Source organism: Arachis ipaensis, chromosome B5, assembly GCF_059453495.1.
Source record: "Arachis ipaensis isolate K30076 ecotype BB chromosome B5, ASM5945349v1, whole genome shotgun sequence".
NCBI lineage: Eukaryota > Viridiplantae > Streptophyta > Magnoliopsida > Fabales > Fabaceae > Arachis > Arachis ipaensis.
Window position 1 is genome coordinate 10,720,641 of NC_142440.1, and position 13,564 is coordinate 10,734,204.

The 13,564-nt window shown below is 31.0% G+C and overlaps 1 protein-coding gene across 1 annotated transcript; it reads left to right on the forward strand.

The window, feature by feature from the left end:
* Window positions 1-5,363: 5,363 nt before the first annotated feature.
* On the forward strand, window positions 5,364-8,433 carry LOC107641685 (putative polyol transporter 3). Its single transcript, XM_016345158.3, has 2 exons — window positions 5,364-5,665; window positions 6,788-8,433. The coding sequence occupies exons 1-2, from the start codon at window positions 5,569-5,571 to the stop codon at window positions 8,176-8,178; spliced, it is 1,488 nt and encodes a 495-aa protein (XP_016200644.1). The 5' UTR covers window positions 5,364-5,568; the 3' UTR covers window positions 8,179-8,433.
* Window positions 8,434-13,564: the final 5,131 nt, after the last annotated feature.

Sequence of the window (13,564 nt, forward strand, 5' to 3'; positions counted from 1 at the left end):
TCGTATCCGACTTCTTTGGAGCAGGTCGTGTTCAGTACCGACTTCTGGGGATGAAGGCTGGTACTGGGTGAGGACCAACCCTTTGGGTTGGACCTTTTTGCTTGAATCCTGGACCTTTATTATTGGGCCAGGGTATGAACACGGTCAATATAAAAAATAATTATTTTTATTGATATGATATTAAATAATAAATATTCTAGTAAAATTATTTTATATTAATTGTGCATAAAAATTTTATATATAAAAAATAATATTTTTATTGCATGATATTATATAATTAAATATATTAAACATTACTTTATATACAATACATCAAAATTATATATTATTTTAATATATATTCTATATATATAACTAAGTTGTAGTTAATTATATATATATATATATATATATATATATATATATATAGTCAAATAGTAATATCTATCAATTTGAGAAATGATTTTATTATTATTATTATTTGTTATAGATCCGACCTTGGGATCTTTATCTAGAACAGCCTCCGAGGTTGAAATATCGAATCGGATTGCTTTTTCTTTTAGAAGGACCAAAATCGGCCCACTAAAGCTTCTAACAAACATTTAAATTTAATTGTCTTTATTATCTTAGCCAAATAAGATAATCTATAAAAGGAAGTCTTAAATCCCACTCTCACGCATTTCACTCACCTCTTATTTCTTAGACTCATTTTAACTTAAGTATTAGAGTATCTTTGCAAGTACCATCCATTACGTTACAGCACCATTAAAAATTTTCCACATATAATGAAGGAAACGGTTTGAAAGGTAAATTGGAGTGTGGCAGAACCACGAATATGACGACGGGACAGTTACACGTCGACGTTGACGGAATTCCATCCCAATCTTTCCACTTTCTCTATATCCTAATTCACCTAGTGCGAATAAATTATGAGTTTTCGTTTTTTCTGTTCTTTTAACTCATAGTGTGATTGCATTAGTATAAATAATGTAACATCATTCATGACTATCTCTATAAATTTGGGACCCACCACGCATGAAATGTTTCAAATAATAAGAAAGATAAATTGTCCATCTTATCCGTCTTAAATAATAAGGAGGATGGACGGTCCATTTATTACGTTAATACGTTTACTTTAAAGGCACATAAGTGTACTGTTAAATTATTCACTTTTAATGTTATTTAAATTATATTTTAATTTTTTATGTATACAAACGAAATTTATATGTATTTCCATATAACAAACAAAATTTTAAATTTTTAAACGAAATAATTAAATATAATTTTTGAATTTTAAAATTTCAAATTTTAAATTTACAAAATTTCGTTTGTTGCACGGGAGTAAGTACGAAATTTTTATGTACTCCAATACAACAAACGAAATTTGTAAATTTAAATTTGAAATTTCAAAATTCAAAAATTATATTTAATTATTTCGTTTAAAAATTTGAAATTTTGTTTGTTATATGGGAGTACATAAAAATTTCGTTTGTGTGCATCAAAATTTAAAATATAATTTAAAAAATATTAATAGTAAACAATTTAACAGTGCACTTATGTGCTTTCACAGTAAACGTGTTAACGTGAAATGGACCGTTCATTCTTCCTATTATTTAAGATGGATGGTTTATCTTTTCTATTATTTGAAATATTTCATTTGGGAAAGTTTGGTCAAATTAAAAGTATTAATATTTTTTATTATTTTTAAAAATTATATTTAATTATGTATAAAGGTATATATCTCATTTACACAATATACAAAAATTAAAAAATTACATATATCTCGTTTATACTGTAAACGAAATACGTACAAAATTATCTCATTTACAGTGTAAACAAAATAAAAAAAGTTATTTATTTCGATAAATATTTTTTAAATTATTTATTTCGATAATTATTATATTTATTTTATTTATTAAAATAAAAAATTCCAAAAACTCGACATCCAAATCAAATATGTATGACTATTCAATTCCCGGCCAATATTCCCTCCTTGAAAGGATCTTACAAATGATTATACTATGCTTAGAGGTAAATAAAAAATGATATGTTCTTTCTAAAATAATATATATATGAATTTTGATGTATTAAAATATTTTATATAATTATTTAACCACATTCAATTTTTTAAATAATTATTCATACTGTCAATATAAAAAATAATTATTTTTATTGATATGATATTAAATAATAAATATACTAGTAAAATTATTTTATATTAATTGTGCATAAAAATTTTATATATAAAAAATAATTTTTTATTACCATGATATTATATAATTAAATATACTTAAACATTACTTTATATACAATACATCAAAATTATATATTATTTTAATATATATTCTATATATATAACTAAGTTGTAGTTAATTATATATATATATATATATATATATAGAGTCAAATAGTAATATCTATCAATTTGATAAATGATTTTATTATTATTATTATTATTATTTGTTACAGATCCGACCTTCGGATCTTTATCTAAAACAGCCTCCGAGGTTGAAATATCGGATCGGATTGCCTTTTTCTTTTAGAAGGACCAAAATCGGCCCACTAAAGTTTCTAACCAATATTTAAATTTAAATGTCTTTCTTATCTTAGCCAAATAAGATAATCTATAAAAGGAAGTCCTAAATCTCATTCTCACGCATTTCACTCACCTCTTATCTCTTAGACTCATTTTAACTTAAGTATTAGAGTATCTTTGCAAGTACCATCCATTACTTTTACAGCAGTTTTCCACATATAATGGAGGAAACGGTTTGAAAGGTAAATTGGAGTGTAGCAGAACCACGAATATGACGACGGGACAGTTACACGTCGACGTTTTCGGAATTCCATCCCAATCTTTCCACTTTCTCTATACCCTAATTCACCTAGTGCGAATAAATTCTGAGTTTCCGTTTTTTTCTGTTCTTTTAACTCATAGTGTGATTGCATTAGTATAAATAATGTAACATCATCCATGACTATCTCAATAAATTTGGGACCCACCACGCATGAAATGATTCAAATAATAAGAAAGATAAATTGTCCATCTTATCCATCTTAAATAATAAGGAGGATGGACGGTCTATTTATTACGTTAATACGTTTACTTTAAAGACACATAAGTGTACTGCTAAATTATTCATTATTAATGTTATTTAAATTATATTTTAATTTTTTATGTATACAAACGAAATTTTTATGTACTCCCATACAACAAACAAAATTTGTAAATTTAAATTTAAAATTTTAAAATTCAAAAATTATATTTAATTATTTTGTTTAAAAATTTGAAATTTTGTTTGTTACATGAGAGTGCATAAAAATTTCGTTTTTGTACATAAAAATTTAAAAAATATTAATAGTGAACAATTTAACAGTGCACTTATGTGTCTTCAGAGTAAACGTGTTAACGTGATAAATGGACCGTCCATCCTCCCTATTATTTAAGATGGACAGTTTATCTTTTCTATTATTTGAAATATTTCATTTTTAAAGGTTTGGTCAAATTAAAAGTATTAATATTTTTTATTATTTTTAAAAATTATATTTAATTATGTATAAAGTTATATATCTCATTTACACAATATACAAAAATAAAAAAATTACATACATCTCGTTTATACTGTAAACGAAATACGTACAAAATTATCTCATTTACAGTGTAAATGAGATAAAAAAAAGAGATTTATTTCGATAAATAATTTTTAAATTATTTATTTCGATAATTATTATATTTATTTTATTTATTAAAATAAAAAGTCCCAAAGACAACATCCAAATCAAATACAAATCAAATATGTATGTCTATTCAATTCCCGGCCAATATTTCCTCCTTTAAAAGATCTTATAAATGATTATACTATACTAAGAGGTAAATAAAAAATGATATGTTCTTTCTAAAAATTTATATATATATATATATATAACCACATTCAATTTTTTGAATAATTATTCATACGATCAATATAAAAAATAATTATTTTTATTGATTTTTTTTTACCGAAGATATGGAGACTTGAACCCACAACTTCTTAATTGAATATGAGAAGACTATGTCATTTGAGCTATTGCTTCTTGACAATTATTTTTATTGATATGATATTATATAATATAATAAATATACTTGTAAAATTATTTTATATTAATTATGCATAAAAATTTTATATATAAAAAATAAATTTTTTTATTGACATGATATTATATAATTAAATATACTTAAACATTATTTCATATACCATACATCAAAATTATATATACTATTTTAATATATATTCTATATATATAACTAAGTTAGTAGTTATATATATATATAAGTGTCAAATAGTGATATCTATCAATTTGAGAAATGGTTTTATTATTATTATTATTATTATTATTATTATTATTATTATTATTATTATTATTTGTTAGAGATCCGATTTTTGGATCTTTATCTGGAACAGCCTCTGAACTTGAAATATCGAATCGGATCACTTTTTTTTTTTAGAAGGATCAAAATGGATCTATTAGAGTTTCTAACTAACATTTAAATTTAAATGTCTTTTTTATCTTAGCCAAATAAAATAAGATAAGATAATCACCATCACTTGTATAAATGGGAATCCTAAGTCCCCTTAGATACGTCACTCATTCTACTCACCACTTATCTCTAGATTCATTCTAACTTGAGTGTTAGAGTATCTTTACAAGTATTATGCCATTGTTTCAATCATACAATTTAGCCACCATTCCCATCGATAAGTTCCAATCCACCTCACAATCCATACTAAAATAATCTTGTACATTATTATTATTATTATTATTATTATTATTATTATTATTATTATTATTAGGTCAATTAACGATTTTTCGTGTGGCTGAGCTTAGCTTGACGTTCAAAGATCCTTAATTAGCTTACTATCCGACAGCCATACCGAATTGCCAACAAGGATCATACCAATATTCAGGTCAGATAGTGTTCACGGATAATTAAGAAACCTTATCCAACAGCAATAATCCAAAATATTATCATCTAGTAACTACTTATTAGGCATGTTTTTTTTTTTTGACAATTAGGCATTTATTTTTACTTATTTATTAGGTATATATTAAAAGTTTTCCACATATTAGGGAAACGGTTTGAAAGGTAAATTGGAGTGTGGCAGAGCCACGAATATGATGACAGTTACAATGACGTCGATATTGACGGAATCCTATCCCAATCTTTCCACTTTCTCTCTACACTAATTCACCTAATGTGGATGAATTTCAAGTTTTCCTTTTTTCTGTTTTTTCTGTTCTTTTAACCCATAATTCGTATCTCGTGTAATTACATTAGTATAAATAATGTAACATCATCCATGACTATCTCTATAAATTTGGGACCCACCATACATGAGCTTTTCACTGCTCACTGCAATCTTTTTCTTCTGATCTTCTTGTTCGTTCTCTTCTACTTTATATCTATATAAACGTGTGAGGATTAAGGGTGGTGATATATGCAGCTGGCTTGCCGATCCTCAAAGATCATATCATATACATAATTGCAATTATTGGAAAAGTAGATAGCCCAGGCAGAGAGATCTGATCTCTGATAATTAAGAATTTAAGATGGAGCGGGGTGGTGGTGGAGACGAAGGCCAGTTCAACAAATATGCTTTGGCTTGTGCTGTGGTTGCTTCCATGGTGTCCATCATATTTGGTTATGGTAAGCATCACTTCAATTCTCTCACTCTTTCTCAACCCTTTGTTGTTTTAATATATTTAGATTTCGCTATATTATTCTCTCTCCAACACAAACTAAGCTATATATATAGTGCGTTTATATACTTTCAATAATTTATGCATCTTGATCTATTTTGATGTCTCTAAGTTTAACTTATAATTTAATTTTAATATTTTAACATCATAAATTATACTAATATCTAAAAAATAAAACAAAAAGTGGCCAACAACGTGCTGTTAAAACGTTAGTAATAATATTTGAAACTATATTTTGATTAGCTTGATAAATTATAGTAAATAAATTCATAGTACAAATATTTTGTATTTTTTGTCAATATACTATTTTCACCAAATACAACTTAAGATTAATCTCACCATTTATTTAGACTTAAATTATAAATATTAAATCATACTCTTTAACTTTATCTATACTTATCACAATAAAAATTATCTTTTAACTATTTTTTACTTTTTATTTTATTTTCTTTTTCTTAGATTTCAATTTTATTATCTATTTTGTTTTTTTTTAAGTAAAACATTATATGAGTTAACTAAAGACAAATATTAAGATTATTATTATTATCAATAAAAGAAATAAATAATAAATGCATTAATAATTTAAATTTTATATTTTTATACAATTTTTTTCTAATTAGTAACATTAATATGTGAATATAAACTAGAATAAAAATGTTATGTGCATGCAAAGAAAATAGTCACTAAATTATACGGTATGTATTTATATATAAATATATTATTTAATTTATTTTTAAAGTATATTTTATATGTTAATAATTTAATCTGACAATTAATGATTTGTGTAAAAATATATACTAGTATGTAGTTTATTTTTAATAGGAAAAGTCTAGGAGACCAGCAATTTTATTGCATTTTGGCCAGCATGTAACCAGCAGAAAAATATGAGTTATTGGATGAAATCTCACATCAATCTCACACCATCAAATCATCATTGATGGCTAGTTGATAGCTACCAATCACAAATGTTGCTGCCCTAGCATTGCTCTTTTTAATATTCTTGTGTTTGGAAATTACATTTCAATATTAATTTGCTAATAAACGCATGCATTGCATGAGCTGAATTCAGATACGGGTGTTATGAGTGGAGCCATGATTTTCATCAAAGAAGAACTCGGAATCAGCGACACACAACAGGAAGTCCTCGCCGGAATCCTCAACATATGCGCATTGGTTGGCTCCTTAGCCGCCGGAAGAATCTCCGATTACGTTGGTCGACGCTATACAATCTCCATGGCCTCCATCCTCTTCATGCTTGGTGCAATCCTCATGGGCTACGGCCCAAACTACGCAATTTTAATGACTGGAAGGTGCGTCGCCGGCGTTGGCGTGGGTTTCGCACTCATGATAGCACCCGTTTACTCTGCAGAAATCTCCTCCGCCAAATCCCGCGGCCTTCTAACCTCCCTCCCCGAACTTTGCATCGGTATCGGAATCTTACTTGGCTACATACTAAACTACGTATTCGGGAAATTCTTGCCATTGAAGCTTGGTTGGAGATTGATGCTTGGTGTAGCCGCAGTTCCTTCACTCGCCTTAGCTATAGGGATTCTCTTCATGCCAGAATCCCCAAGGTGGCTTGTGATGCGTGGCCATCTACCAAAGGCAAAGAAAGTTCTGCTGAAAATTTCGAACACCGAACAAGAAGCAGAGAATCGGTTCAATGATATAAAGCTCGCAGCAGGTATTGGTGATGAAAATAACTCTTTAGCAGCTAAGGAAAACCAAAATGGCAAAAGCGTTTGGAAAGAGTTGTTGTTGCATCCTTCTCCTCCGGTTCGGTGGATGCTCATTACGGCGGTTGGGATTCACTTCTTCGAACACGCCACTGGGATCGAGGCGGTTATGTTATACAGTCCAAGAATCTTCAGGAAAGCCGGTGTTACGAGCAAGGAGCATCTTCTACTAGCGACGATCGGGGTTGGACTCACGAAGATTACTTTCTTGGTGATAGCGTCGTTCTTGCTTGACAGAGTTGGGAGGAGGAAGCTCTTGCTGGTAAGCCTCGGCGGCATGGTTTGTGCGCTTGCGGTGTTAGGGTTCAGCTTAACAATGGTGGAGGGATCCCCCGAGCAGAGGCTCGCGTGGGGTTTGACACTAAGCATAGTTGCTACTTACACCTTTGTTGCGTTCTTTAACATTGGGCTTGGGCCTGTGACGTGGGTCTATAGCTCAGAGATATTTCCCTTGAGACTGAGGGCCCAAGGGGCCAGTATTGGTGTTGCGGTGAATAGAGTGATGAATGCTACGGTTTCTATGAGCTTTATTTCGATCTACAAGGCCATTACTATAGGGGGAGCGTTTTTCATGTTTTCTGGAATATCTATAGTGGCTTGGTTGTTCTTCTTTTTCTTGATGCCTGAGACCAAGGGTAAGGCCTTGGAAGAAATGGAGATGGTTTTCACCAGAAAAAGTCATAGAGATGTTGCTGCTGCTGGAACTCAAAATAATACGAGATAGTACGTATGATATATATGTTTGTGTTTGTAGAGAGATATACGGTATTATTATTACTACTACTTCTACAAAACAAATATGTATATGGGACATCAATTTTGATGTTCAAATTACAATTTTTATCAGGTTATACGTGTACTGCTTGTTGACAATTTAAACTTGATTTCACTTTGAAATCCTGGTTGTGATTGAATCTCTATGTATATTACAATGGATTTAAGATGCTTAATCTAGATTTGAAGCTTTTACTAATATAAGGATGGAGTGGAGTTGATCATAATTAAATGCAATGGAAAGATAGAAAGGAATGAAAAGTGGGATGAAATAAAATATCCTACATGCCTTACCTTTTTTCTTGGACAGCCTTTTTCTTTGTTGCCATTAAGATCTTCATATTTATTGTGTTAACTTTTTTCCTTCAAGAACCAGTTAAGAATATACATAAAAAACGCTACATAACTGGTTTGAATAACATAGCTAATCAATGAAAATATTAAGACAATATTTTAGTATAAACTAGTTGTATTGATGTCACAATATTGATCTACGGTATCAAACTCAAAACCCCCCATGTCATCATATATTTCTTAATTCGTTTAACTTCTTCTTAATTTCTTAAATTTTGTAGCTACAATATAACACTTTATTAATATACTAATGTTATAGGAATAGATAACACAAAAATTTTGTAAAAAAATTCTTTTTTTAATTTCTTTTCGGGATCGGACCTAACAAGAATGGTTGGGACAACAAACATTCATCTCGTTCGTATTTTTGGATACCCGTATAACCATCGAAGGATGTTGAGGTGACTAATTCCGAGAAATTAAGCGGCGTTGAAGACAAAGATATTGTTGGAGTTATCCTTTTTATTCAGTACCAACAAACTTTACTCTTATTGTTGATAATATCTTCCCCCTTCTTATTAGAACTACTATCATACTCAAAATACAACTCATCACATTCGATAGACTCTTCTAAAAATTTATTGTTATCGATGTTCATGCTTATAATAAAATTCTATTTGAAAAATAAATTATAAATACAAAAATAATTTTAAAAAATAAAAAAATTATAAATTAAGTAATTATCCCAACAAACTAATTACCAAATTTTTAAAAGTTTAAATAAAAAAATACTAACAACTATTTAAATGATCTGATATAATCACCTGTTATGCTAAGGTAACAGAAGGCGTGGAACTAAATATAAAATTATAAAAAAACAATTATTCTAAAAGATTCTTTAATTCAAATAAAATCGGATATGAAGATACAAATTAAATAAGAGGATTATCTATCTCAATCTATATAGACATATAGCTCAAAACATTGTATTCATGACAACAAATTTGATCCATAAATTAAACGTGATGACAATACTAATATTTGATTTGATAATTATCCAGAAAAAGTCAATAAAATACAATTTATGGTTTGATCAGAAGGTACAACCAAAACAAGTCCAAATAATAACTAAAATAAGTACAGAGAATAATTTGAAGAATAAAAACCTAACTTAATGTCATCGTTGGCTCTGTTCCCTGATTCGAGAGGGAGAAATAGACTGCTACCGCTATGGCGAGATAGGATGGCGCTGTTGGAGGAGCCGGATGCGGGCAGCGCGAATAGGGGTCACGTGTGGATGTGAGTGGGGTGTAAATTACCGAACGGGACCGAAAGTTATCGCAGAACCGAACCGAATTTTACAACAATCGATTGGAAAACCGAAAAAATTGGTTTTTTTATTTTTTTCGAACTAAACCGATCGGTTCGGTTCGGTTTTTGGTTGCCTTTGTTAAAACTGAACCGAACTGGACCGAACCGAAGAATGAAGGTTCAGTGGAGTGTGAATTTACTAAGTTACCCCTTAACCTAGGTATAAAAGGGAAACTCAGAAAAATAACCTAGCTTTCTTCTTCAGCCGCGAACCCTATCCTATACCCACTTACCCAGTCTGCCAGTCACCCACGCATCTCTCCCCCATTCTTTGAAGGTTCCACGGTTCCACCTCCGACCTCCATACTTGAGAGAAGGAGAGGCTGAGGGAGACAGAGAACTCGCCAGTCGTCACTCGAAGCCTCGAGGTCGTTCATCATCGCTGTCGAAGGGTCGCCGTCGCAGGGTCGCCGAGCAACAAAGCCAAAGCCGAGCACTCGAGCAGCACTCCAACATCCAACCAGTCCAGCCGCCGAGCAAGACTCCAGTGGTCGAGTCGCGGAACAACCAGTCTCTCTCCTGCAAAAACCCAAAACGAAACAGAGCTATGTCTTCGTCGGAGGTAAGATTTTGTGTTTGGTTATTTGTATTGTTATGTGAGTTTCTAATTGTATGTTTAGTGATTTGGAAGACTTATTTAAAAATATACAGAATTAATGAACAGAAAAAATGAAGTTCTGGAGTTGTTAGATCTGAGAAAAACTTTGCAACTTTTGTTTTTTAGTTAACGTTGCTGTGTTGTTTTTGTTAACTACTAGTGAGTCTCTTTGATTGCTCTTTCTTGTTCTTGTGATACTGATCATTGCTGAAGCCTTAGAAAAATTTATGTTGCTGTGTTGTTTTTGTTAACTCCTTGCTGAACAACACAAACAAGAACAATGCCTTTTCTACACTACTTTATTATAACTACTTAGAAGTTTCTCTCATCACTACAAATTAATATTAAAGTACTCTTACTTTCTTTTAATTTAGATCTCTCATGTGCCCTTATCGACCATCTGCTGCTACTAACTATTATCACTCTATGACTCTTTGAACACATTCATCACCATTTGACTACCATTTTTCTAAGTTTAGGGCAATCAATCTTTATTCTAGTAGTCTTTTTATCATTTAAATTTGGACCAAGAGATTACTCGTTGTTGGTTAAGCTATTTGAAAGGTTAAGAAATACATTAAGACAGACTTCTAAAACAAAAATGAAGCATGGTGCCCTTATTCCTTCAACTACAATTCATGTTCATGTCTTGTGATATAATAATATTGAAATGTGTGTTTTTAGTACCAATAGTGAATTCGTGAGGTTCCTAGCTAGTAGCTATAACTATGCATATTAAGATAAATTAAATGTGTACTTATCTATTTATAAATAACTCAGTAACTAACTTTTTATTAGTAAATATTAATCAATCTTTTTAATATTGTAAAATTATTTTTTTAACTCTTATTTGTGATACTGATCATTGCTGAAGCCTTAGAAAAATTTATGTTGCTGTGTTGTTTTTGTTAACTCCTTGCTGAACAATGCCTTATAAATATGCACATATACATAACAAGCTTTGCACCTTATAAATATGCACATATACTTATAAATATGCACTCCTTGTTTTTGTTAACTTAACTCCTTGCTGTGTTGTTTTTACTGTATGCTTGGACAGGAATTTGGATAGAAAATCCTTGCTGTATTGTTTTTACTCTTATAACAAATATCATTTTGACTTCAGTATTGATATCAACCAAATTTATTTTCTTTGTTAATATATAACTAATGGTTGATTAGCTGCTTATGAGCTGTTGTGGTTTTGTTGATGGAAACAAAACTGTTGGTTCTGTTTATGAGTTAAAAATGCTCATTTTTCATTGTTCTATTTATATGTATGCAGCCAACAAGCAATGAGGTGCCCAATGAACGGACGCCTGAAGTTGGGGGTGAAAATGTCGATTCCGTGGTACGTTCCTCAACGGACAGCGGCGCGCTTACCAAACCCCCGCCCCATCCTCAATCAAAGAAGAGAAAGGTTGATTCAACTAATGTGGGTGCAACTTCGGGAGCAACTCCTACAAATCCAGCTCCAAACAATGTGGACACTGATGAAGAGGATGGCAAGGATGAAGCCAATGAAGGTAACGGAAAACCTTCTAGACCTAGATCCTGGACTTGGGAACACTTTACAAGGGATCCTAAGTCCAAGCCATCACATCCTAGGGCTAAATGTAATTGGTGTGGTGCATCATATGCATGTGACTCTCATAGAAATGGTACAACTAATATGCGTTATCATTTGTTGAATCAATGTAAAAAATTTCCTAGGGACTCGGGTGACTCTAGTCAAACAATCCTTACCTTCCAACAAAAAAAAAAGAGGGTGAAGGGGTATTTACTGCAGTTACTTTTGATACTGAAATGTGTAGAAAAGCCCTTGCTAGGATGATAATTGTTGATGAGCTACCGTTCAAGTTTGTTGAGGGGGAGGGATTCAGATTCTATATGAGTATTGTGCAACCTATATTTCCACTTCCAGGAAGGATTACTGTTGTTAAGGATTGTTGGAATCTTTATATTAGTGAGAAGAATAGGTTGAAAACTGTGTTCAAACAACCGAATCAATCTGTTTGTTTAACTACTGATTGTTGGACTTCTGTGCAAAATCTGAATTATATGTGTCTCATTGCTCATTACATTGATCATGATTGGAAATTGCAAAAGAGGATTATCAATTTTTGTCTTATTAAAAACCACAAGGGAGAAACAATTGGTAAAAAAATTGAGAGATGTCTTTTGGGGTGGGGGATTATCTAGAGTGTTCACAATTACTGTTGATAATGCTAGTTCTAATGATACTGCAATATCTTATTTAAGAACTAGAATGGAGGATTGGAATTTACATCCTTTGAAAGGAGAACATTTGCATGTTAGGTGTTGTGCACATATTCTTAATCTTGTTGTTAATGATGGATTGAAAGAGATGCATGAATCTATTAGTAAGATAAGAAATGCTATTAGATATGTGCGTGCTTCCCTTAGTCGCATGAATAGGTTCAAAATTTTCATAAAGGAAGCTAGGATACAAGACAAGTGTACTGTTCAACTCGATGTTCCCACTAGATGGAACTCTACATACACTATGCTTGAAAGTGGTTTGAAGTTTCAAAAAAGGCGTTCAAGAGGCTAGGAGAGAGAGATATAGAATATGCTCTAATGCAAGGTGGTATTCCGCGGAATATTGATTGGGACAATGCAAAACACTTTATGGAATTCTTGAAAAATTTTCATGATGTTACAAAGAGTGTGTCTGGTAGTTTGCTTGTGACTTCTTCTCAATATTTTCATGAGTTTTGTAAGATTTTGTGAGTGTTCAAGGCTTCTTGTGGTAGTCGAGATCCATTACTTGGGAGTATGGCTGAGAGGATGAAGCTTAAGTATGACAAGTACTGGGGTAACATAAAAAATATCAATATGATGATTTTTGTTGTTGTGGTTCTTGATCCTAGATACAAGTTGAAGTTTGTGAACTTTAGCTTTGAAAAGCTATATGATAAGGATGATGCTAATTTTTTGGGTGCAAAAGTGAAAGAGACCTTCTCCAAGATGTTTGATTGCTATGTGAGTGCAAATAATGGGGGTAGATCTTTTACTTCAGCAATAATGGATGGTGCATCAGATGTGGGAG

Excerpts from the sequence above, each read along its gene's own strand:
- LOC107641685 (XM_016345158.3), top strand. The coding sequence starts at position 5,569 with ATGGAGCGGGGTGGTGGTGGAGACGAAGGCCAGTTCAACAAATATGCT. Across the intron at positions 5,666-6,787 it reads GTCCATCATATTTGGTTATG|ATACGGGTGTTATGAGTGGA; the intron begins GTAAGCATCACT and ends AGCTGAATTCAG.